This window comes from Anopheles maculipalpis, chromosome 2RL, assembly GCF_943734695.1.
Source record: "Anopheles maculipalpis chromosome 2RL, idAnoMacuDA_375_x, whole genome shotgun sequence".
Taxonomy (NCBI): domain Eukaryota; kingdom Metazoa; phylum Arthropoda; class Insecta; order Diptera; family Culicidae; genus Anopheles; species Anopheles maculipalpis.
In genome coordinates, this window is record NC_064871.1 from 32,967,288 (window position 1) to 32,994,780 (window position 27,493).

Below are 27,493 nucleotides of genomic sequence, written 5' to 3' on the forward strand. Positions count from 1 at the left end.
ATTTCCGCAATTACACCAGAATCTTTGTGAGAATTGAATTTGTTAGAGAAACGCGAAATCGCGACCACGATAGGGAACACAAAACGACAAAACCACGGACGACGACGACGACAACGATGATGGCTACCACGAATGGATGAAGAAAGAGAATGAATTCACTATTTGCTGGCTCTTCGGTCTGCTTCACACTTTTCCCTTTCGGAGCGCTATAGCGATATCACACACACAAGTACGCACACAAACCAATGTCTCATTTCACACGCCGTTGAAAACGCACACCGATGTAGCTCAACAGGAAAAAACACAACACATTCACCACCACTTCTTTTGGCGATGGTGTACTGCACACGTCGTTACTACGCACACACCAGTACGTTACGGTTGCTGATGTTGAATATTCTTCGCACTTTACACCACTACAATGATAGATGCTTCTTTAGCTACGTTTCTTTGAGCCACATGCTGAGCTGCTTGGTGCTGCTGCACTTCGTTTGCTTTTGACAGATTTTTTCCCCGTTGCTTCTTTGCGTTTTTTTCCTTTTAAGTGTGCTTTTCGTTTCGTTGTTTTTTTGAAAAATTAACCATTCCAAAGTGAACGATTAAATGCATTCGCTGGATTCACTCTGGATGCATTTGGATTCTATTCGGTTTTTCTAATCCATCAGCTTGCTAAATATGATCCAGCCGGGTGTTTCTCATTACCAAAAAAAAAAAGACGCACATACACTCACAACGAATTCTACAACTCTTTTTGCGTGTTACCTTTGTAGACAGCTTAGATTGGGGGAGTATGCAGAGTAACGTGTGATGTGAAGATCTTTTCTTATGATTTTCAACAACTTTTCTACCCTTAAACTAAATTTTCCATCATTTATGTTACACACACAAACAATCTTTGTACTCACCCAGTAACTACTGAACAGCTACTGGAACCGGAACTACGTTTCGTAAATTCCTGCAGCTCCGTGTTTTGCAAAGCACCCCCCAGAAGAGTGTGATCTTCCGTCGCTATTCCGACACACACACAGACCGCGCGATGCGGGGGTTCAGTACTGGCGTACTACTTCCCGTGAAGAATACGGGAAATCGGGTTGCGTTCCGTATTAATCGGATGCCGTCACCGAATGGCCGCTTTTTCCGTGTGTGTTATTGCTTGATAATTCCTTGTTTGCTCGCAGAAAGAGGTTTGGAAAAATACGCGTTTATTACGAGAGCAGAAATATCACCGCCGATTCCGACAACAAAAACACCCAGAATGAAAAGTCGCTGCTGCACGGTAACGCACGGTTTACACACCGATGACGTAACAGGGAGTTGTTGGCAGGATTTATTAGAAGTTTAGATTATATGGATGAAATTAATTTTAAATTAATTTAATGGATAATCCCTAATCAATGGATCATTTTTATACAGTAGTTTAGATCGTACTTGGTTCGAACACCTAAGGCTATGTGTTAACTGTACTTACTCAATGACAGAACGTAGCACCTGGAGATTGTCATTTCTCTGCTGTTATGAAAACAAACAAGAGATTTCAGGTGTTTTCTGTAAGTGCTTGCTGGAATTACGCGCATTAGAACGATTTATTACTTTCGTCATACTAATGTCTTTGCTCTCAGCAGTCCAGCAAGAATAATGGTTTAATTCCTGCTACTCCTGGTCCTGACGGTCGGTATTCGGTAAACGATAAAAGTAATCAAAAAAGCCAAATTTGGTTTCTTGCTTGTAAAAATAACTTACTGAATTTTCCGTTTGGTACCCATTTGTAGCCCATGCATATGATGTAATTGAGCACATTTTATTGAGCCAAAAAGTAAAAAAAAACTGCGTACGTAAATGGCAACTCAAACCTGGACCGATGGGCTAATTCATGCAATAAACAACAAAGGAAAGCAGCTGTTCGTTTCTGATTGGGCCGTAGTCATCAAAGACAAATATCCAAAAGCTATGCACCACTTCTTAGTACTTCCCTGGAGAGACATCGATTCTGTTTATGATGTATGATAAAGACCGTACGTGGAGCAAGATCATGACGCCCTGTTAATTGCGTATTATCGGTTTATTGCAGCTTTCGTCGGGAGATACTGCACTGTTGCAAGATATGTACGATCTCGGATTGAAAGCCATCGACACAACGGGTTTGACAGGTGATCGGTTCGATTACGGTTATCACATGAAACCGTCCATGAGACGATTACATTTGCATGTCATTTCGAAGGATTATCATTCGCACTGTCTTTCGCACCGATACCATTGGAACGCATTTAATACGGAATTTTTAATCAAGCACGAAGGTACGTTTGCTTAATGATGTATGTGAATGCTTTTCCAGTCGCTTATCGAAACAGTTTGTCATCTATTTGCAGATGTAGTAGAAAAACTGCGCGAGCAAGGCTGCGTTGAACGTCCTTCATTGCATTACATTATGCAGCTTCTTGAGACGCCATTGCGTTGCAATCAATGCACTTTCAGACCGGCAAACTTTGCCAAACTTAAATTACACCTAAAACAACACGTGGAATCAATGAATCATAGTACAGCAGGCAGCTGAGGCGGACATGGTTAAAAAAAATTGGTTTGACATTAAGCCGTTGGTATTACAATTCTGTTCTCCAGCAGAAAACCTGTCTAAATCGACAGAAGAACGTTAGTCGAAACATTATCCGGTGGATGGTTCGTGAATGAAGATTTCCTTTTATTTTGTCTTCCCACGACTTTTCTACAGCATTTATGTCTTTAGACTGTTGTATATAAAGTAAGAAATCCCATCTGGATCGTTCCCACGTAGTGCGGACTTACTATCCAACTATTTGGCATCAGCAAGTCTAGTAAGTCATTCGATTGCCGACATGGCCTAGAAAATCGTTCTACCAAGAAGAATAAGACAATTCGACAGAAGTATCCCAGCACAACAAGCGTAGGACAATGCTCGTGATCATTCTAGTAATTCCAGCATTTTCAACTATCAAGATCTTCTGGTCAAACGAAGCTGTGCATTGATTTTGCCCTAGAAAGCAGGATGTAGGTAAAAAGCTTCAGTTCCAATCCATGCTTATACCTAGCATATGAACCAAAATCACAAGTCAGGTACTTATTAGTAATATTACTGTAAAGTTCAATAACATTTTTATTTGTTTAATGTGCTGTTTACATTGTAAAAATAAAAAACCTAGTTTTAACAAAAACAATGTTGTGTACTACAAGTTAAATGCTGTACAAGTGTACTAAAGGTCAAATAACTTGTATTAAAATCGTCCGCAAAGAAAGATCCTTCAAATCAAAAAGAAAATTTTATTGATGTCCTGCAACAAGTGTAGAAGAGGCCATTTCACTGATTATTGAGTCACAGACATCACGATGAAAATTTTCAAATTTTAAGCCAATTAATGTAATTAACTTTTTTTTACTTTCTATCTGTGTCTGTCTTCTAAAAATTCTAAACATACTTAAAGAAAAAGATGATCAAAAATTAAATTTCTTTCCACTCGCACCAAACGTCAGTTCTGCGATTGTCAAACACCAAAGTTGTGCTTTCTGTCCATTTTCATGCCCTAGCCTTTTTTACAACCAACTCTCAGCAGCACTCAGCAGCATTGGTGTGTGTTGGTGTACATGTTGGTGAATGGCATCAATCGAAAATAGGTGGTGCGTTGTTTCGCCTGACTGGTGTGGTTTTTCAAAGGCTCTTTTTCCTCGGTCGAGACTACTACGGACGGATACGCAATCGTGATCACCCTTAGTAGCAGTGTCCCGTAGGCCGTGTAGTTTCAAGCTGAAGGTAGCAAGCAAGCAGCATTTTGCTGCTAACAAAGAATACAATCCTACGACCAAGTGTAGCGCGCAGTGGGTTAGAAAGTTTCACATACATCGATGGAGCATCTTGCCTCCATAGTGAGCGCTCCAGGCGGAAATCCGATTGGCTCGAGTCAGTGTGTAGAGTTGTAGTAAAATCACTGCCTTTTTTTTTGGGAATTTAACGTCTAACCCGAAGCAGAATATTGTCGTACGATACGTTGTAGAAAATTAAGAAAAACAGTGTATTTGTGTTTGGTGCGCGTACGGGAAGTGTTGTGGGTGCGAAGCTCGAAAGGTTTTGGGTGAAATTTTACATCTTTCCAAAGCTAACGGAGGAAAAAAGAGCAAAGAAAATCACTCCCTCTCAGATGAGAGCAGCAAACACGACGTGTGCGAGAGTGTGTATGTGTAGGGTTATTCCACGGCCGCAGCGTAGTGTTGGTGCAAAGCGAAAATAATTCTGAAGTTGCGCCACGACGTCGTACTGCTGCTGCTGCTAGCGCGAAAGCCAGCAGAGAGCGGAGATTGTGTTGTTTGAAAATAATACCATATACCCGTTCGGGTATGTATGGGTGTTTACATTTGTTTCTCGAAGGGACCATCACCGACAGGGGCACAGCAACCCAGCAAGGAAACACAGCAAGGAAACACACGGAGGCAGTGGTTTTCTTCTGGGCGCAGCGGGCTGTGGTTGTTTATTGGTGATTCCGCTGGTTCGTTGTTGCTTTGGCAATATTCACAATATTGTTCCATTCCATTGCTTGGTTCCCGTTTAGTGTGCATCTGCCCTGCCCGGTTGAGGAGCCTTGAGACCCCTATTTTTCCATTTAAGAATTGCATTTCGTGTCTCAACTGACGCACACACCACGGGTTCGAAATTAAATCGATCGTTTCGAAAAATACAATCATGCGCAAAATAAATACCACCAGTGTGACCAAACCAGCATTGCTGGTAGAGTGTTCGCTTCAACCAATTTTGTTTGTGTTTTCAGGTGTTGGTGCTTCTAGTGTGTGAAAAATCGCTTGTGAATAGTACAGAAAAAATAATGGCAAATTGCAGTGTGCCGTGGTGCTAAGAGTGGTTCAAAATATATCTTTACCAATAGTAGTAGTCCCAGAAAAAATACACACAGCTCTCTCTCTCTGCAGTGCATGCTGTTTTTTAGTTCAACGTTCGTAAGATGCATTTGTGCATTATTGTGTGATACAGAAGCGAAAAAAATGATGTGAATTGCGTGAAAAATTGTGTGCGTGTGTGCGTGTGTGTGTATATGTTTTTACGGTTTCAAATGATGATGCTCATTTTTGGTGAGGGAAAGGTTAGGAAGATGCACCAGCTGCGATGAGATGCCTGCTTTGATCGATTTCTTATCAGCTGTCAGCGAGCAGGAAGGCAAAAGCAAAATATAATTCCTAACAAGGGGGCGACCCACGAAAGGCCAAACGGTGTGAAAAGTGATAGTGTATGTCGCACCGAGTGTTTTCGTGTGCAGTTGTGAAGCATCGAGAAAATTATAAGCAAAACCACCAGCAACACCCATCACAAGTTCAGCAGCAGCTACAACAACAAAACGACGACTTTCAGCATCATTCTACTCATCATCAGCCACCAACTTGACTCCGTCATCAAAGATTTGCTTCCGAGCGTTTTCCGCCAGGCCTGCTGCATATTGATATTTCGGGTTGGTTGGCAAAGCAGCTAAACAAATCTACACAAAACCTTTGCCCAGTGAACTGCACCACAGAGCGTGTGTCTGTGTGTGGGGTGTGTACCTTCGAATTCGGAGTTTCGTCCTAAGCGCGTGAAGCGAGCAAAGAGGCAAAGTTCGAAGGACAATAATAAAGGGAGTGGAAAAAGGCAACTATCCACACACCCAACAATCCACACGCCGCCGTAGAGGAGTAGACGAGGGCATCGTATCCGGAACATCACCTGAACCAGCCGTCACCAGGGACTCTAAATAAAGCCGGAAGTAATAAGCAGAATTTGGAGCGATTGCCGACCGAGGAGCAGCAAAAGAAGGCAGGCAGGATGTCGTCAAAAAACATACCAGCTGATAAGGTGAGTCGAGGGGAAAAATGCAGAATTTTGTCTTTGCAGTTCGTTGCATTCCTCGTGAAGGGACGAAGAAAAGAGAAATGTAATTTTCGCCAAGAGAGATGGTAAAGAAAAATATGCAGGGTTTTTTCAATTGTATAAACACCCCCTTACTCTAGGGTCTATAGAGAAGGCTTATAATAATTCAAGAATCTTAGCTGCTATTGTGACCAAAGTTAGTAGTATAAAAAGATATTATTTTGTTTGGAATTGATCAAACAACCTTTAGATATTGAGCTTAAGGCTGATTAGTAAGATATTGGACACTTCGCAGTTCTTTTTCAATGTTTTGCACATATTTTTGAAGACTTCTTATATGTATTTGATTTGGTCTTGAAGCATTTTTAAGGATCTGGGAAAGCGACATCAATGCGTGAAACATAAAAAGCTTGGAAAATACAACATATAACACCGGAAATTTATAATAAAAACTTTGGGACATCATGAAATAATTACACAGCATTGTTGGAGTTTGTGGACAATTTTTTTTACTGATCATTTCGAAGATCAACCCACAGCTTAAATAATATTTTCAATTTTGTTGAATAATTTTTATGCATTTCGTCGTAAGTCTGTCTTTTCTCGACCTTTTCTATCTCGGAGGCCCTAAGCGGAATGAAAGGCACTTATTACATTGTGAATCTGCTGATCGGGCAGGAAGGTTCTTTGTGGATTCGGGGTCCCTTACCAGTTCATGGGCCCTCCACAGACGCTCGCTTCTCTTACTGATAAACCTGCCAACGGGTACGGCAGTGTTTAGTCCAGGATTGTAAATGTATCTCTAATTTACCCATCTTTTAAAATTAAATTTAGCTTACCAATGTAATGGCTTTTTTTTATTACAACACAACAAATTGTGTCCAATACAATAATCAAAACAGGAATTCGTGACGATATAGTAATAATTAAACCTAAATCGTACCATTCATGGATTTATTCAGCAGAATTTCCGGGCTTTAAATTGAATAATTACACACATGGGCGGTAAAAATAAATAAAAAAGTTGCGTTGTGCCAAAAAAAGTAAATTAATTTGTATATTTCTACAAAAATCATTCATCTATTCATCTATTAGTATACTTTTGCTTTGAAACAGCATCTTATAATCGGTATCAAACAGACCTAAACATCTATTAAAATTGTCATTAACCGAACCTTTTTGCTTCTCAAACCTAGCAAAAATTGGCAGGTAAAAACAAAGATCTTAAGGACGCACAAATTTGATGAATGATTAATTATTAAACGGGCTCGTTCTCTTAAAACACCACAGAAGAAATATATGGTGCCTTCTCTTTCTAAACAAAGTCATTCAAACAGGTTAATGGGTATGAAATATGGTAGATTCTTCCCATTTAACTGTCGCTAAAGTACGCTGTTTCGTAGGGGGTTGCCCGCCCAAAAGCATTGATTGTGCCACCGGCACTGGACCTGGGAGCTCAAATCAATTAATTAACTAATGAGCACGACACGATAAATTAGACCGATAACGAGCGGATACCGTCGCATCACTTTTTTTTGTGTGTGCTAAATTGGTGTATCTTTTATTATTTTTGCCTAAAGGGCCAAAGGGCAAATCATGCCATTATGCCTAATGGATGGGAAACGTGAGGCAGTGGGCAGGTGGGTGGGAATTGTATTTAAAACAAAAAGGCAAATTTCAAATCAGATCTTTCCACGGCGTTGTCATGGATTGATTCTGAGGTTCGCTGTGTTTGCCTTTTATCACATTTCAATTACATTTATTTAACGAAAGGGTAATGTTATTCGTATTGTTAGTTAAGCCAAATTCTAGCAAATGCTGTAACTTTTTAGCTTTGTTTTGCAAAGCAAAACACACATTTAGAGTAGAGTTTAATTGGAGATGAGAGAACCGAGAACAGCGCCGTTAACTGGCTTCAGAAAAAGGGTTCAGAAAGAACAAAGACCCGCTTTCGAACGCCCTGCGAAACATCAACAGAGCAACGGCTCTGTTATGGCTGGCTTCCCCAATCATTTGCTCTGCCCAAATTTCACTTCTGGAAAATGTACTATCCTACTTCCATTCGCTGCCTTCCCATTATCATCTCCCCCCCCCCCCCCCGCAGTCCGCGCGAAATGGCAAAATTTTCGACCCGGAATCCCGCTTGCCAACTGACGCGAGTGCATGCGCGATGTAACCATCAGGACATGGAAGTCGTCCTTGCCATCATCGTCATCATCATCGCCAGCCATACCATCTTTGTGTGTTCTCTCAGTTCAGCATAACGGCTTACTCTCTTTTGGATTCGCTCTCGGCGTGCGATTCGTGGAACCATTTATGCTTCGATCTACTACTACTGCTGCTGCTGCTGCTGCTGCTGGTTGGTGGCTTGCTGCTTGCTGCACGAGCATATTATGGTATGGTTTCCTTGCATGACTTTTTCTTTCTCTGCTCAAACAACGTTGCACTCCAACAGCAGCACAATTTCAAAAATTTACCACCGAAACGTATTGCTCTCTGGGTGCAATATAGGCCAGACCGTGATGCATTCTTTATCTCTCGACAGGAGCTTTGAGAATTTTATGCGAAATATGATTTGCTTTTTTTAAATTTACAGCCATCTTTCTTCCACTACTTTTAAGTTTAGTTAGTTGGGCGTTTTGAATCGTTTTGACCCTCACAAATAATTTATTTTGTCATACTCTCTTTTGAAGTACAAAATTCTCGTAGGCAAAACCATAATTTTTCAAGTCTCCTGCTGTCCCTAAACTAGTCCTAGTCCCTTCTGCTCGAGCATGGAATTTGACGTTGTGCAATTTGATTTTATTTCTGTGTGTGTGTGTGTGTGTGTGTGTGTGTGTCTTGTCTTTTTGACGATTGCCTGCCTGAGCCACTCGTTCATCAAGGCGTGGCTTGGGGCAAATTTGATTACTCAATCTCAGCTGCTTGGGTGACAGCCTGCAGTAAATTGCTTCCCTTTAAGTGGCACCAAACCTCGCACATCAGGGTGTGGAGTGAAGTGAATTGAACTATCCCCAAGCCTTCAGCGATTATTTCAAATACCCCTCCATTTTTTTTACCAAACCAAACGACAACTTTCAACCAATTTGTGCTACATTGCGAACGTTTCCTTGACGAAGGAATTCAACCCTGTTAACTCTTCATTCTAACTTTTTAAAACAACAACGCAACACACCTCGATCGATCATGTTGTCGTTTGTAACACGTCATTAAGCTCTTACTACGGGTACCACATGTGGCATCGGTTCTCTTCTGCACCAGTGCCGGCAATAGTGGAATATAATTTCGAACTCCTACCAGCAAAGAGGAGGCAATGGACGAGGCGCCAAGGGACAGCAGTTAGCAATATGTTTGCATGGGCCCAAGATGTCAGCTGTTTTATGCTAATGACGTGCGTCCTTATATCTCTCTCCGAAAATCCTTTTTTTCTTTTAGTTTCGTGTCAGAATATTCCTTGTTCATGGTCGACGTTTTTTTCTGTCGCTTTTGCTTGTGTAATGAATTTAAAGCTTTTTTGTTTTGTAATTTCTTAACTACAAACTTAAGCATTAAAGTCTTAAGCGACAGTTAACACCACTAATGTGTCTATCTAAAGATATATTTTATCCTTTACTCTCAAAGAGTCCGAGTCCGAGACTGAGTTCAAGTTTTTTATTCACTAAAGAATCGCCAGGCCCTATAAGTTAAGATGCTTTAATGTGTTCAATCTACTTCTGTTTCAGGGTTCTATTGCACAATAAAATGAAGCTTATATTCTGTCATCTTCTCTTAAATTTAATATCTAGTTAAGATCTTCCCATAGCGGAATCTTACTACTGTGTCCGAAAAGTAAGGTGACATTGGATGTCAAATTTCGCGCGCCAAAAGAAGCTTCTTGTTTTTATTTTTCGTTCGTCAATATGTATGTTTTTTACAGTTCTGCCACGTTTCAAGTCACAACATCAACCCGGCTAGGAGTGACAATTTGTTTTCGGAGCTGCGCCAAATGTTTTTATCCATATTGACCATGTCCAAGTTTGTGGAGCAGCGCGCATGTATCAAATTTTGGTTGCGCAATCAAATAAACGCTGCAAAAACGTTTCGGATGTTACATAAAGCCTTCGGGGAAGAATCTATGTTGAAGAAAAATGTGTACAAATGGTACAGTGATTTCAAAAATGGCCGTGAGAAGGTCGAAGGCGACGACCGTCCGGGGAGACTGTCCACCTCGACCGCCGAGGTCCATGTCGTCCAAATCAAGAATTTGGTGGTCAAAAATCGTCGATTGACGATATGAGACCTTTCGGAAAGTGTTGGGATTTCCAAAGCCTCGGTCAACACCATCGTGAAAGATGTTTTGGGGCTGAAGCGGCTGATGTCTCGTCCGGTGCCGTCATTTTGAGAGAGTTTTTCGCTGGCACCCATATTGTTCCGCAACCGCCTATTCTCCAGATTTGGGCACCAGCCGACTTCTGGCTGTGGAAGAAGAGGTGAGAGAGGTGCATTGTGTCGGAAAGTGCATTACTTCCAAGGTGATGAACTTCATTTGGCCTAACGAAAAAAAAAAACGATTTAAGAAAAAAACGCAGTCACTTTATTTTTCGGGCATAGTAGTATATGGGGTTGGCCAGCTATCTATTCAACGATAGCGGCAAGTAGATTTTACAGCATCAGCAAAAAAAACTTGCAGGTTAACAGGAACCTAAATGCACCTTAGATTATCTCCCTGCTTGTTTATTAGATGAAAAATGACCAGAAATTGAGCACGTCGTGATGAAATGGCCAGGTCGCCAATACGTTCCTTCGAAATTCGTTCCTAAGCTACATTTTTCTACTCTCAGCTGGTTCGTATCTGCATGATCCAGTAAGTTCACCTGATCGAGCCCACGCATCGTGCCGCTGACGGGTCGCTGACGAACAGTCAACGTTTTTTTTAATAAAAATTTTGTTTATTTAAAACAACTAAAAACTAGTTTACAAAAGATAAGTGGGGTACATGTAGGGACGACGTACAGGTTTTACAAAGAAAATTTAATGATAATTTCATCAATCACAGCATTGTTTTATCCAACAATGATGTAGTTTGCAAACAAACGTAGGATACGCATCCTCTTACTTATGCTAATGTGACTTAAAATAGGAAAGAGGAGTGAAGGGAAGTTGAGGTTGTGGTTTGGAACAATGGCTTCCCATAGCCTGCATCAGTATACTCCAAGCACTAGACACCCTAGAGCACAGGGCAAACTTGTGCTCCAAAGTCTCATCCTGTCGAACAGCAGTCCGTGTGGCACCTTGTTGTGCACCAGCAGATACAGTACCGAGCGTTGGTCGGATGAAAGTCTGTAGCTGGTGACGTTTTTCCAAATCCACCGCCAATCCATGAAAGGTGACTGCATAGCCACTTTGGAGTCTGGAAGTCTGTCGTCCATAATTTGCCGCAAACTGTTAGTGGAGACAGTAGGTACAGTAGGTACAGTAGGTAGGTTGTGGCAATGAAGCCAATATTCGAGGGACTCCCACCACAATCTATGTGCTGTTCCCCGATTTTCAGGCAACCCTGCTCTGCAACGTACCGATTCACCAGCAACGCTGTTGTGATAATGGCGGGAATGTGAAGATTGAGTCCACCTCGATTGCGTGGAAGGGTCGTTGTAGGGCATTGTCATCCTTTCGACTTTGATTACCATCCGGATATCTGCGATGTCAAAAAGCTCAGGCTTTTGAAAATGGTGTATTATACATCGTACATTTCGTGTGTGTTTGGAGTCTTCTGGAGAGCAGGAGCTTGTGAAGACCGTAGGCATGATTTCCCTGGATTACGCCGCTTACGTACGTTGTTGTCCTAAGTTGCGAACGTACCCAAAGGTAGCAGAACTCCTCTACCATCTCGAGATCGTTGCTGTTAACAGATACTCTGCTTCCAAGTTGGGCTCTATCACGGTCTGTACATCCATCAAGCCGGTGCATACGTCTTCGTCGCATTATTTCTTCAATCCTATCAGATCCCTATCCTCTGCAGGTTAGAGTCTCTCTTATATGAATAATTACTATCCTTTACTTCCCATTAGAAACCTCTATTGTGCAAATAAGTTGCACTATACGTTTATTTTTCGTGAAAATTCATCGACATGATAATCCTTACGTATCAGGCATCGTACCAGGGATAAGGCAAAGTCTAAGAAGGAAATGTGAAGTGTGCCTTGTGAAGTTTGTAATTTGTCAACACATGCAGTACTGACCCTACGGTAAAGAGCCATCGTACTAGAAATAGATAAAATAAAACAAGAAAATCCGTAAACAGGTCTGCAGCTATTTTGGTGTCCTGATTCTTGCTAAAACTGTCTTCCTGGTCCGTTAATTTTAATCTTAAATTGATTTCTAAAAGTTTAATGTGTTGAAGTGAAGATGAGATTACATTTCATTCATCATTTATAAATTCTTTATAGCCAAACAGTTTAAAAAGATTGATACGAAATTGATATGATGAACTGATGATGTTAAAATAAAGTTTTATCAGCAAATTTTACATTTGTCCTTACAGGCCAAAGCAGCTGACGCTTCACAGCAGCTGGATATTGTTTTTTCACAATAAATTTGTTTTATTTTTTCCTACTCCTTCAGTTATATTGTTCGATCGCATGTCCTATCGTGGAGCAGCAGCATCGATTGCAGTACTGAAATTCCTTTACTGTCCATCGTATAAGCCTTCTTACCGTGAACCTTGTCCGCTATCGCTAGTTTCATAAGCCACCTTTTTTGTGGTAACTATCCTGGTGCAAAATCGTATCGATTGGCTGCTTGTGTTTGTTTAGATGTGCTTAAGCTATTTGTACTTTGCCAAGGGCTCTGGCTCTTTTCTCTCTTGTTGCCGGCAATGACAGCTTCCCTTATTAAGAAAAGAGCGGAAAGTGCATCAATTTCCCTCGAGTGGAATGTTGTGCTAGGGATAGGGAAGTGATCCTTTTTTTTCTCTTGGCAATGGAAAACTGCTTCCCTCGCCGTCACGCAGTTAATATCGGTTTTTTGTCATCCTTTGCGAATAAAATATTGCATACCGAACGGAGGACAGTTGGGTCCACCATCTGGATGCTGGTTGTGATTTGTTATCGAGACTATCATTGTGCGAAAAATGTCCTTTCGGGTAAGATGGTTTGATTTTTCCTATCCAGTTTTTTCACTCTCAAAACTGTACGACGAAAAGAAAGGGCGTTGAATGTAGAGGAGATTTTTCAATTTTGCACCATTGTGCGGAACGTCGTGGAACTAGCGAGGGAACGCAACGCACTCAACGGTTGCGATCAGAAAATGTTCCGAAGAGCAAAAAAAGGGCGGTTAACTTTCATCATTTTTCCTCGAACCTTTTTCTCCTCGTTGCTAACCTCTGGAGCGAATGGGAAAGCCTTAAACTGGGTGCAAATGTACAATAGAGCAAGAAAAAATTAAATACCCTTAGTGTGTCGGCGGAGAAGCTATCCCTCACGGAAACGGAAACCGAAATGATGGCAGGATGGAAAAGCAAATGATGAGACGAGGGCGATCCTCTTCTCCTGGCCGTTTGTGGGATGTAAAAGTAGAGAAATTCTGTGCGGAAAAGCACGAAGGGTAAGGGACGAAAATTTAATATCACTCGATAATGGTTGATGAAAGATAAAAATCGCGAACCGCCATTGGTACAGCTAAAAAGCTAGCGGGAGCATTAAAGTAATTTAATCGTGTAAAAATTTGTTCGAAGCCGTTTTGCGCGTACAAATGGAATCTGATGCGATTCCCGTGCTTTGTCCTTTGTGGCAATGTTTATTCGGAGGGAAAATGATGAGTTATTTCGTTTCCACCGGATGATGGTGGATGGTGATGGGTGTTTGGGGCGCTGATTGCGTGTAGAGCACAAGAGCTGCGTTGTCCATAAAGCTGGAGCTCTCGCTTCCGTTTTTATGTCTACCTCCATTATCACCGTTGACGGTTGTCATTGACGTGGGATGTGTGTGTGTGTGTGTGTGCTTGTGTGTAGGATTTTTCTTCTACATTAAGTTAATGGTTGGATACGAGAAATGTCGTCAGTGCATTGCATAATATTAGAGCATGTGAGACTAGGACAGCAACAAAGGGATGGAAAAAATCTATTTAATGGATTACAGTGTGATTACTTCTGCTTAAAGACATGTAGCGTGCATCCATTGGAGATTTTTTTTACGTTATTTGTCTATTCACGTGAAATTACTACACATATGCATGAGTCCCCGTACCTATTTGATAAGTAAAGATGGTACTAAGAGACTTACTTACTTACTTATCAGGCGCTACAACCGCTTTGCGCTGTTGGCCTTCCGCAGCAGAAGCCGGAACCGCTCAAGGACCCACGCCGTCGTCCGCCAATCCGTTATTCCGGCCTTGATGGCGGATGATTCAACGCCATCATCCCACCTCAATCTGGGTCTAGCACGCCTTCTCTGTCCGTGTGGACGGCCTAAAAGTACATTCTGAGCTTGGTCGTCCGGTGCCATGCGTATAACATGGCCCCAGCCCATCGGAGCCTAGCGAGCCTAATTCGCTGCACGACGGTGAGGTCGTCATACAGCTCGTTGTTGTAGCAGCTCCTCCATTGTCCTTCCACGCATACGGGGCCAACGATCCTTCTGAGGGTCCATGTCTCAGAGGCGTATGCGAGTAATGGGACCATAAAGGCACGATCCCAGCTTCGACCGTCGCGACAGATTTTTTGAGGTGAGGTGTTTCCTCAGGTTGTAGAATGACATAGAGACTCCGTCTCAATGCTGTTGTCGGTGCTGATTTTTGACCCGAGATAGGTGAAGTTTTGGACGACTTCAAATTTGCAATCACCTACTAAGAGACTTTTCTATTCTCTTGGACATAATTTCTCTAAGGGGTAAATTACAGGAGTTGCGTAGAACAACCTCTGAAGTAAAATGATTCCTTTGAAGAGAAACCAACTTTTTGCATATGCCCTCCTGGCTGCCTTTTGTCAACGGTTTGATGTTTAGGTCAAATAGATCCATAAGCCACGCATGAATCGTCGAAACGTACGCGAAATGAGTTCAAATCTCGTCTGGACTGTAATTTTTCAACTAAGACAATTAATGGATTTGCCTGACAACAGTAGGTCTGATTATCTCTTACAAACGGAAAAGTCTCAAGACAAGTTTGTCAATACAAACGGGAAATAAATTTAGATTATGAAACCGCAATTTTTTTGTTAAACCCTCTAAATCTATCTGTCAAAGTGATGACACCAACAAAAACAAATCCAAAAGTGTAAACAACTGTTCTTGTTTAGAAAATATTTTGTGTTGCAGTTGCAGTGAGGGACAATAGCAGTAGTGATGAAAGAACGGAAGATCTTACCAAAGAAAACGTCGACTGCTTCGTAGTATGTTCGATCCTTTGGAAATTACTAATCAAGGGTGAGTTTAACCTGTGCAACTTTTGTGTAAAACCTTTTCGATACGTTCTCGAGGTTATTCTTTTCAGATTTAGGAAAAATTTTCCTGTATCAAAGGAAATTTTCCTCGATATTCTTAATGAGATTGAGCCAAAGTTTCCGCCTGTAAGGGTAAAAGGACTAACGCCAAAAGAAGTGCTGGCTGCTACGCTGCGGTTTCTTGCGGAGGGGAGTTACCAAAATGGAACCGGGAAAGATTTCAATATAGCAATAGCTCAACCAACATTCTCCGTGGCATTAACCAGGTGTTTAAATATTTTGGAAGAAACGTTGGCGCCCAAATACATTTCATTATCAATGGAACTAAATGAGCAGCAAGATGCCCGACGATACTATACGACGAGAATACGGCTGTCATAATCTTAACCGTCATAATTAATTATAAAAATAAAAATGCCCGATGATAATTTTTTTCGGCAAGATCCTTTCTGAAGTAAAATACTCACATTTTGGTAAGAACTGCTCAAGAAAACGAGCTGGAAACACACAGGACCGAATTAGTTTGGCGCCTTTCCGTTTCGAATAGATGACGGAAAACAGTTTGACAAATACGAGTCTCTGTTTGTTTTCGTTAAGTTTTTTTTTCCAACAAACAACACAAACGGCTGTCATAATTCGAATCTTTGACAACTTGTCTTGACAATTTGTATGTGATGAGAAGGGCTAATATCACAAAAAAAAATCGAATAGCAGAAAAGTTGTAAAATTAGTTGAAAACTTATCATAATTTTTCGAATTAAAGATGTTATTATGCGACCTCATCATCTGGGTTATAGTTTTCGCCTTCAAACGAAAGCTGTAAGTGGCTCTTTTCTCTCTCATATCGTCCTCAATTTGCGCCTTGATTTTTTTTTAATGAGCCGTACATTTTTCACACAATTTGTTTGTATAGTTTATTATTTATTTCTCATAATTTGGGCTCATTAATGTCAAAACGTATTTTTTCTTTTTCTTATCCTCGCCTTTTACCCACATTGGTCGTCTAGAAGAAAGCTTCACCTTCGACTAGAAAGAAACGTTTTAGCAATACTTAATGTTTCAATAAAAGCCACTAAATCGATCTTTGTTGCAAGTTACGAGGCCACAGCAAAGTGCACTTTCCCAAAAAAAGTCATACGCACTGCAAACGTGGCGAAAGAGTTCAACCTTGTGAAAGGAGTAAACGCAAGGCTGTGTACGCTCCATAGCGAACTTTGACGGCAGGATGTCGGTCGGTCGATTTTCCGCATGGAACGTCGCTTAAAGAGCATTCTAAGCCTTGCCTGCGTCAGTCAGAACTAGCTAGAAAGAAGACGTCACAAATGATTCGTCGGATTTTACCGCGAGCCTGAACGGCACTGGCCGACGGAACAATGGCCATTATGAGCTATTGTTTGTTAAACATGCTGCCATTTTATGATAGTATCGTTTGTGTGTGTGTGTATCACTTGCGATCGCTTCCGTTATCTAAGGAGATTTCCGTTCACTTATTATTCGTACAACGTTTGAACATTGTTTAGGCGCGGCGGGTGTATTATGAGCTTGTGAAGGAAGGAATTATGAAGCTTATGCGTATACCGTACATATCATTAACCAAACAAGGTGTACGATAAGATCTCTACTAGACATTACCCAGCGTGTGCTGCTGTCACAATCTTTAGCTAATCGTGTAAATAAATCATTTTCAGCTATATTTCTTTCCAAATGTATCAGATTAATTATTGAATATCTTCATAGTGATGAGTCTGGTTCCCTTCTCCAACTTGTAGCAACCTTTTTTCCGTATGTCCCAATAAGGCTTCTTATTCACAAAGCATTATAATATTGCCTCAATTTATAGCTTTTGCTCTTTTTCTGTAAAATACCATTGTTAAACTGTTTGGATCTCACAGCATCGCGTCATCAGTCGCTACCTTCCTGTACCGTTGACTGCCTTTAGCCTTTTAGATTTGTGGCTCATCGTTGACCTTTTCGTTTGTGTTGTGTCTTTTTTTTAAGGTTCTCTCTCTACATTCCGTTTTGTATCTTGCACGCACTTCCTTACTGACGGGATCTTCGTTGTTTCGTGTGCATTGGACACCGAAAAAAAAAGCAGCGTCCGAAGAAGAATGGTAAAGAATAATAGGGATCATAGGAAATGAAGAACAAAAACGATCGACGAAAAAGACCTCTCTAAATGCGTCTATGCTTCAGGTGCTGGAGGTAAACCGTTGGAGCTATTTTTTAAAAAGATTTCTAAGCTTCAACTCCCATTTTGATTTGAACGAAATAGAGAAGGTGAATGGCATCTTGGGGGGTGTTACTTTCATTTCCACCTTTATACGACTGAGTGGAGATCTCGTGTTGATCATCGTCACGATTGTGCTCTATCTACGCACTCTGCGTGGTGCATGGAGAGTGCCGTACGATAATCAGGGCTCGAACTTTGATTCCAAGTTTGTGTGGATAAAACTGTGCTTTCAACTATTTCTCTATCATTCCATCCTCACCAATTCCTTCGTTCAATCAATGACCATTAAAGAGAGATTATGCTCTACTCCTGCTTCAACAAAGGTGCTTCTACCTGCTTGTTACCAAGATCTAGCCATTTGTTCTCTTCTGCTCAGCCTTCGCTTTTTTGTAAATGCGTAGAAAGCTATTCCATTGGAACAAGCAGGTTTTGTAGTAGCCAGAGAAGCAAGAAAATTCGGATCGTTTTGTAGCAAAGGTCAATGGCTAGATGCGTCTTGCTTGTTGAATCGTTTATAACGTTCTATTGTATTCTGCGCGGATTACGAAACACCCTTAATGCCACAATATCTATACCAAAACGTTCTTAAGCAGCTTCTTAAAAGAAGTTTTAGCCATCATCAGTGCGAGAATAAAAACTAAAATTAAGGTCGTTAGACCATCTTCTTCTTGACTTAACCGACCGTGAGGTGGTTTGCTAGACTTCTTTAGTCCTCACACTACGGGGGGACGGTCCGGATAGGATTTCAACCCCGGTCCTGCCGTTTGAAGACCGGTCCCGATGTCGCATAAACCACCGGACTCCCTCGTTAGACCATACTAACCTTCCTTTTGGTATGTATTTGAATGATGGAAAAACTAGAGTAGAATTATGAATCCAATCCGATTCCGTTAGTGAAATCAGAGGTTTTTGAACAAGCCATTGCTCCGGATTGAATTCAAGGCCAACTCTGGAGCGGTTCAAAGCGAATCATTGCTACCCGAGCGTTGTAGAAGGGTCAACAGGTCCCCTACTTAGTCTATCAAACTTCCACGGGGACCTGAGATTTTTGCTATAATTTCTTGTAACCTGCTTAGTGAGACTGTTAACTTCAACATGTCGTTGTTCGCCCAAAATGCTCAACTCCCAAGTTTGCCAATGTTCCTCCGAAGATTCTCGATTATATGTATAAATTATTCTGTGGGCAATTTAACACTAGAACCGCCGATGGGACTTTTTTGTCCGTTAGCACTCGAATAAGGTGTGTTATTCTGCTTGCCATCGTGACAACCTATTGAAATTTTCTGACTTTTATTTATTATTAACGATCTTTCGAATGCGCCCATACAAAATTGTGTATTCCATACGGTACTTTAACATTTCCAACCTAAAACCGCCATATGGGACATTTTAGTCCCATAGGCAAAATACGTTGTAACGGTTGGTATCCCTGCTGTGAACGAGTGACGGATGTGCATCTGCAAGTCTGGCAGCACTGGCAGCACAATGCGTGCCAATAAGAATAGAACAATAAAAGTGCACGATTTTTTTCGCTATCATCAATCGGCTAATCTATATAAGCACCATTTTTGCACACTCTACCACAATTTTATTGGTAACATTGGTTCGTCTGAGTGCCCCTATCGCCCGCTCTCCACCCAAAGCATCACCTACTGGCTATTGCTTATTTGGATCCAAAGATCCAAACAAGTAGCCTGCCCGTTTCAACTTGCCGGCTTGCTTGGTCGCTGTGTATGCTCTTCCAACACCCGCGCAATCAGTTTGCCTGGTGCACTTAGGACATAGAAAATCTAAGTCAGTACGATCTGAGTCTGATCAAGTACGGAATTGATGTAATTGACCAAATGTGTAGAAAGTGCTCCGTGAAAAGTGCTAGTAGAAGATGACTAGTTTATTCATATTTTAATATTCCGGATTTCTGGCGGGAATCAATGCTTGGGTCTTGTAAAAGGAAAAGAAAGAAAGGAAAGCTATCTAGACGCGATTATATTTTCAAGCTAGGCGAAGAACTTGCCAAAGATTACGTTCAAAATAAGAGCGCCAAAGCTCACTAGCCTATGTCAGGTGCTGGAGGTTCTCGTCGGCACTGCCAGGTTCAAATGTCTTGTCACAAGGGCAAAAGTGCCAACTAATGCTTCACAGGCAATAGACCAGTATATACAAAATGTACTAAAAGTATTTCGTACGTATGCGTTTCAGGTGAGCCAGGTTCTGATGCAGCAATGTAATATTTTGAAACCTAAAGATGTGTTACATATGCATGAAAAAATTAATCTAGGTGTTCGTTTTGCTTTCGAAACTTTGTCCACTTCGTTTGGCAATTTAAAGCTGTATTGACATCAAATTTTTGTAATGTTTCTAAAGGGAGTCACAGACGTCCGCGTAGACCCAAACAACTTAGCATAAAAGATTTGTTTTATTATCATAAAAACCCTACTTAAAAACCCTACCCTCACTTGATTGTTTAAATAATTTATAGTTTTTGATTGTTTAAGAATATTTTATATTTATATTTATTTGATTTGCTGTTGTTCAACCCTGGAAAGAATGATTATAAGCGTTTATCACTAAATGTCCTATAATTTTATATTAGTGTAAAGAAAACTGGCTTTGTTATCCTTGATTGGCCAGTTGATATGATCAAACGATTACCTCAATTCGATTTGTTTATTAATGATTGAGTCGCTAACAAAGCTTTGTTATACTTAATTACGATGATAATGAATTATTGTACTACAAGAAACCCTTAGGTAATAATAAACATGTAAAAATATGTTTTCATAACGTACGGGACAATATTGTCCCATATGGCGGTGATAGTAAGGTTGAAAAGCCCGGCGGTTCTAGTGTTAAATCACAGAAAAAGTTAATCCTTTGCAGGTACTTTAAATATTATAGCAACAGCATCACATAACGGGCAGATATTCTGCAATGAAAATTCTTCAAATCTACAACAAAAATGAAAAAGAAAACAGAGTTTCGGATTTTTGGCATGCGGTACAAGTTGGATAAATACATGAGCCACATAGATTTACATCCAGTGCATTGTCATTGATCATAATGTTTTATTCAAAATCGACTCATATTGCGAAATGTTTTCTTCCATTTTCTACATCCTCCCCTTCATTCTGTTTCAACATATGCATGTGTTGTCGCATATTTGCAAGCGCCATGGTTCGATGGCATTATGTCTCATAAATGTCTCCTCATAAATCTTCCTCCATTAGCGAATTGTTAGGACTGAGACTGTAGGTGGGAACATGTAGTGTGGCAGGAGGCCAACATGAGACGGTAAGGAATGGCACACATTGTGCAAGCCACATCTACAAAGCAATAATTAAAGCGAAACATTCAATCAATATTTGCTTACACACTCATACGAACAGGTTGCTGTTTCAGATATTTGTATTTGACTCTGTGCTCTGGCGAGTATGTGAGACAGACTTTGGTCCAAGATGGGCGCGGATGTTGCTGCATGTATGTCGTTATGTTGCACGCGCCTTTCTTGATCAATTGGTGTGTGCTTTTTGTTCCGAAAATCCATGCTCCTTCCTCATGCCCGCGCTAGTCTAGTCCGGGGGTGGGTCAGTGAGGTGTGGAATTAAACAATCGATACTGACCAGCCGAATTCCCTGGCTACGTTTCGCAAGACGAAATATGTTTTTATGCTTCTCGGTTCGGTAGTATGCATAAAGGTACAAAAAAAAACAAACTCCCCAGAGAGAAGGAGAGGAGATTCCATAGGTTCCACCACGAAACAAACTGCGTGACCTTCGTATATTGACGTAAGAGTAAGTTTGTGTGTCTGCGTGTATGCTTTTTATGTTATTTTCGTTTGGTAAAACACGTATTCATCTCAATGACGACTCCATCGGCCGGAGGAAAGCATTCCGATGTGTTCACGCGGTGGCCCAGCGCGCACAGCACATATGAGAGACAGACAGAAACCTTCCAATTAACCGGTCACACCGGGCTTGATCATATCATCATCATCGATTGGTTGGCGTTTTTGCATGCCGCGAGTGTGCGTGTCGCAATTGGTGTCAAATGTAGCGGCAGTGTGTTATTGTTCCAAGGTCATCGATCGAGCGTTTCGAATTGATCGAATATCTCGCGAAGTGTGTGCATCATCATCACCAGCTCAGCAGCTTCCGACAGGTTTGTGTTTTCCAACGCACAGGGCAGGGCGTGTTTCGTCCGGGAACTGTAGAATCTGTTGGTAAATGAAAATTCTTCCCCTGGCACACGGGTCCTAGTGGTTGTCCGGAGAGCTTGGAAGTGTTTCTGGAGGCACGGTTCACTCAACGATTGATGCTCGTTCGCAAGCGGTGATGATGGTTGATGTGGTGGTCGGTCGGTCACAAACGGCACATACCTTGACTAGCAATCTGCGTTGCTCAACAGATCGTACCGTTCTAGGGTAATGGTTCAATTGTGTCGTTAATGTTATTGATTTGTATTGTTGAGGATGACATTGAAGCATTGCATAATTGAATTGAAATTTGACTACTTTTCGAACAATGTTTATAAGAACATTGTGTGGGATCTTCTTGAATAATGAAAATGCAAACATTTATCATCAAAAAGTGCTTTATTCTTTTTCAAAGTATTCTCCAGCACGATTAATACGCGCTTGCATGCGCTCAAACCAATTGTCGAAGCACTTTTTCCACTCTGATTGAGATACCTTCAAAAACGTGTTTTTTTGAACGTTTCAACAGCATCTTCTGGGGATAAAAATCGTATAAAAAGAAGTCATTGGGTGCCAAGTCAGGGCTATAGGGCGGATGACCCATTAATTCGACGTTTAGACCGGTCATACAAGCGATGGTTTGCGCCGATACGTGAGTCCTCGCATTGTCGTGGTGATCCGTTCGTTTTGTTGTTCGTTTTTCGAATTTCTCCGAAGACTTTTGGCAAACAAATTGTGTTGTACCATTCAGAATTTATCGTCCTACGTTCTTCAAGTGGAACAGTCGCCACATGACCAGTTTTGTCGGAGAAACAGGCGACCATTTGCTTCGAAGTGCTTCGAACTTTCATTGGATTTGACTCGGCGTTGAAGACCCACACGGTGGATTGTTGTTTTATTTCGGGCTCATACGCAAAGATCCATGATTCGTCAGCTGTGACGATCTTATAAACATCTTTTGAAGCACCATGATCGTAATTTTACATTTCCTTGCAAAAATCGACACGAATTTTTTTTTTTTGCGGTTGTCAACTTGTACGTGATCGAACGATAACAAACTTTTTTATGGCCAGGTGTTTGCGCAAAATAGTGTTTATGCTGGTGGAAGAAATGCCCATAGATGCCTCTTTCTCACGGTATGTCACATGACGATCTTGTACAATTAGATCTCGTACGGCATCAATGTTCTCAGGCACACGAACTTCTCGAAAATCGTCATTGAGCGAGCCACGATTAAATTCATTATTCCAGTTTTTAACAGAGCTGTAGGATGGTGGTCACGTATCAATTCCATTTTTTTTGCAAAACTGATTTGTTCAAGTCAATGTAAACATCACAAATGATGGTCGTACGTCAGAAGGTTTTAAGTGTGAATATGTTCCAAAATGTCAAACTTTTGAATAAAAATATCAAAATTGCATCTGGCAACACTTCTTGTGGCCTAGGCCAGAAATATATGTAGCACAGCCCACGTGTCGATGTACAAATAACATGAAGATTTAAAAAAAACTGTCAAAAGTCTGGAGTTGTAATAAAGATTATGAAAACTGGGGCTTTATTGTCTTTTGACTTTATCGTAGCGAAGCTTGGGAGCAAGAAGGCATCCATTTAAATGGTGAAACTTATCCAGGACATTTTGTAAAATTCGTAATCCATGTCTTGGATGCATCCGCCCAAATGACATTTATTGGGCAAAAGCAGCTAACGGAACTTGTGCAAATCGATCAAGAGCCTCCTACCTGACCTCAGGACTTTCGAATAGAACATATCTGATAAACCTGTATCTGAGGACCTTATCCAACAATTCTAAAGAGATGCAAAGGGTGCGAGCATTTATTTTCATGACAGGTTCTTGCGAGTTGACCGGAAAACGAAAGCAAATTTGGTGCAAAATTTCTTTTGCACAGCAAAATTCAATTCTTTGAGTTAGAAGAACTGAAGTAAGGTTCATTTTTAGATGAATTACTTTTTTAATTATTGTAGACACATTTACAAACACCTTCAATGCACCATAATTGTATCATCTGTTCAAATTTGTTTCATAAAAATATCTGATTTTTAAAACATCCATCCATCCCAGGGTGAGTTCAATGCTTAATGTTTAATTATGCTTCGACCTTCGACCGGGCGCTCCGTCTCTTTTCATGCTTTTAAAAGGTGTTTATGTGCTTGCCGATGCCTTCTGCTCCACATTCAACCACTTTTTCCCATGGCGTGTTGTGTTCGTGCGCTGTTTCTTTCGAAAGTCACCTTTCACCTTGAGCGGTTGTATGATTTTTGCAGTTCCGTTTGAAAATCTGGTCTGGTCTTTTGGAAGCAAGTTGTTGCACCATTGGTTTCATCCTTTTTCGATGTAGCTGATTGGTGATGACCTTCGATAAGCCGTTTCTTCGAAACAACCATGGTGAAATCGAGTTCGTGGCCATCATCGTTCGTAATGGAAAAGTGTCGAATCGAACATCTTCTTGCTTTGGTGTCGAATGGTGTAGAACGCGGGGGTACGTGCGATGCTCTTGTTCGCTGCAGACCGGCCTCATTCACAATTAGATCGATTCTTTCGACCGGCCCCGTTTAAAGGTTGTGAGTATCGTTAAGATGTGAAGTTCTCCGGCCGTACCGTGCGAACAGAGGGGAGGAAACTATCGTACCCGGGTGTGCGTGTGAGACTTTGGAACATCTTATATATCTGTCTGTCCGAGGAAACACGCATGCATGGGCGCTGATGATGCGTTGAAGCTAAATTTGTTGCTTACGCCACGGTACGATGCAAATGGACGATGTCCTCGTGTGCATCGCAGCGAAAACGGAAATGCATGTCATGCATACACACCCGACTGCACTGCAACGGATCGAATTTAATTTAAATTGTAAGCATCAGTCGAAGGTCAAGCAAGCTACTCTAGTTACGTGATAAATGTTGCTTTTGTGCTTAACGCTTTATACATAAAAAGTAATGCTCCTGAAGCTAAATAATTGCCTTCGCTTTAGTCCGCCCGAACGGCCTGGTCGTGTTTGCTAAATAAATCAATATTAAATTAATCTAAAAAAATAAATTTTACCGCAAATCGTTAAAGTAAATTGAAGAAATGTTGTACCGATTTTTTGTTTACGAATTGCATTAACAACGGGTAAGAAAACGAAGCCACTCGATACACCTACATGCCCATTAAGGTTATCAACTGCTTTGATGCATTCCAAAAGTCTATCACTATCTTCACGAACAGGAGAAGGCAACTGAAAGCGACTTAAAATTATACTGGCACTGCGATGGAAGTAAAACGAGTGGGAAGCAGTGTGATCGGTCAGCTGACCAAAACCACCCAGCTGAACAATCTATTGTGGTTGGCGATGGGTTAACGGGATGAATCCAGAGTTGTTCCAGGGGAAGAAGCATGTCCGAATTGCGCATTTGCGATGTTTGCTCGCGCTGTTCCTGGTTCAGTTCAAATTGGCCTGGTTCATTTAGCGCTGTTGTAGCCTGAAAAAACCGATTGACCGATTGAAGCCGATTGACCTCCTAAAGGTGTGCATTGCAAGACATCTGGAGTGTAAGTTTTGTTGGTGACGGACGGCGTTAAATGGGAGAAAAACGAATGGTTTAATTTATCAGGCGTATTAGTTTATGTTTCCAGTATATGGATCGCAGATATCTAGCCAGAATCTAGGCACAAATCGCTGACGAAACGGAAGTAGAGCGCAGAGGTGTAGTTGATTAATAAATAAACATCTCTGGAAGCGCATTTCATAATTTCCAATCAATAATCAATTTTAATTTATCGATGAGTCTCTGTTGTTTGGATGGTAGTGCACAGTTCCAAGCATTTGTCTAAGGAAATTGCATTTGTGTCCTCACAATCTAAACATAAAGCATAGCTAAAGAGGCCTGGAAATTCTCCCAATGGCATAACGAGTTCTAAATATCCAAATGCTTATTTTGCATGGTGATAACTTACCCATTCGAACACGTTATACTGCAAGCTGAATAGATAAAGAATTTGTCACAAATCTGACTCACTCACTCACTCATGTTGGCCTGCTCTTTTAAAGAGCACGTCGTCGTGAAATGGCCCGGTCAACAATAGATCTCCAGCCATCCTATCCTGCCGGTCTTTGGTACCGTCAGGATGTCCGGTTCTCCGTATAGCTCAGCAAGCTCGTGGTTCATCCTTGTTCTCCACACTCCATGCCCTAACACACCGCCAAAGATGGTCCGGAGGATGCGACGCTAAAACACGCCAAGAGCGTTTGCATCTTCCGCTCGGATGGTCCAAGACTCGTGGCCATATAGGACCACCGGGCGTATCAGTGTGCGATATATCTCACATTTCGTGCGGTCTCGAAGACCTCTGGATCTCAGCAGACGGTGAAGGCCGTAGTACGCACGATTCCCCTGAACAATGCGTCTCCGGATTTCGCTGCTGACATCGTTATCCGATGTTACAACAGTCCCAAGATAGCAGAACTCCTCTACTACCGTCACCGTCGACTAACACGCTGCTTCCCACTCAGGCTCTAACACGATCAGAGCCTCCGGCAAGCAGGTATTTCGTCTTCGTCGCATTGATCATCAATCCAATTCTTGTTGCTTCACGTGTCAGTCGGGTGTACGCCTCACACGCCTTCACTGTCGTCTTGCCAACGATATCAATGTCATCCGCCAAGCCAAGAAATTGAAGTGAACGATAGTGAATCGTGCCACGGATATCGTTGTCTAGCCCCGCGCTTCGTATGGCACCTTCCAAGGCTATATTGAACAGTAGAAAGGAGAGTCCGTTCCCTTGCCTCTGACGCCTGTGAGATTCGAAAGAATCCTACAGCATGTTCGATACTCATCACAAATAAAGATGCAAAATTGGTGTATCCCGCAGGCAGGTCAATGCTTCCCAATGTTAGGTTAATTATGGAATCGATATAATTACATAAATTACATAAAAACATTTCGTTAAATGTTAACACACTTTTTGCTTAATTAAAGTTGTCTCATAACAAGAGAGAGTACAGTACATATCCACGAGTCCTTCCTGTTCAGCACGGTGTTTAATCCTTATAGAATAATTTATGAGAAACAACGTAATGAATAGCATTGGCCAGGTGGCAATCGAAGGATTTAAGAAACGCTTTGGTGAGCATAAAGCCTCCTGTTCACGTAAAGGTTCACGTGCTGTTTAGAACGGCTGAGAGAGAGGGGAGATACATGAAAAACAAATAACTTTAAAGTGGGTCAGTTTACTTGCCACTGGTAGCATTTCTATGGGAAACTAGAGCACGAGATCTGCATTTGTATCTCTGTTATTTGGAACCATTTTTTTAAATTTTATATGGAATTTTCTGAGTCCTCAAGAATTTTATGTTCTTATTAACTTGATTACTTACTACGTCAATCAGGCGATCGGATGGTATACTAGACTTATTGATGCCGCATAGAAGGATAGTTTTTCGTTACTACGGGGAAAACGGTCCGGATGGGATTTATTTATTTATGGTCAATTGTCCGCCAACAATCACTTAACAAAAAAGTATTCTTCACGTAATCGGAAGAAGAGGTACAGGGTGCTAGGAAGGATTGTGAAGAATGGAAAGAAATGTCACGAAAGCGAGACAGAGAAACATTTTAGTCAAACAGGTGGTTGTTGAGGGTCGATAGGGCCCTGATAAAGGGGTCGTTCGAGCCCTAGAGAGTGTGGCGGGATGGGGGAGGGGGGGGTATAGAGGAGGCCTATCGCGAAGGCTACGAGAAGGGGCGTAAAGGAGGATAGTGGACAGGAGCGACGGTACATTTAGTCG

General features: G+C 41.4%; 3 protein-coding genes across 3 annotated transcripts in view; 2 read left to right on the top strand and 1 right to left on the bottom strand.

Moving 5' to 3' along the window:
* Positions 1-27,493, bottom strand: part of LOC126557318 (serine/threonine-protein kinase Pink1, mitochondrial) — a 251,977-nt gene that overhangs the window by 42,528 nt on the left and 181,956 nt on the right. The gene's annotated exons all lie outside the window — the stretch shown is intronic.
* Positions 1,825-2,551, top strand: LOC126566760 (aprataxin-like). The gene is made up of 3 exons (XM_050223290.1): positions 1,825-1,998; positions 2,069-2,294; positions 2,367-2,551. Exons 1-3 carry the CDS (start codon positions 1,837-1,839, stop codon positions 2,549-2,551), a joined length of 573 nt encoding a protein of 190 aa, XP_050079247.1. The 5' UTR covers positions 1,825-1,836.
* Positions 5,828-25,586, top strand: LOC126566774 (uncharacterized). The gene is made up of 3 exons (XM_050223292.1): positions 5,828-5,857; positions 15,324-15,629; positions 25,515-25,586. Exons 1-3 carry the CDS (start codon positions 5,828-5,830, stop codon positions 25,584-25,586), a joined length of 408 nt encoding a protein of 135 aa, XP_050079249.1.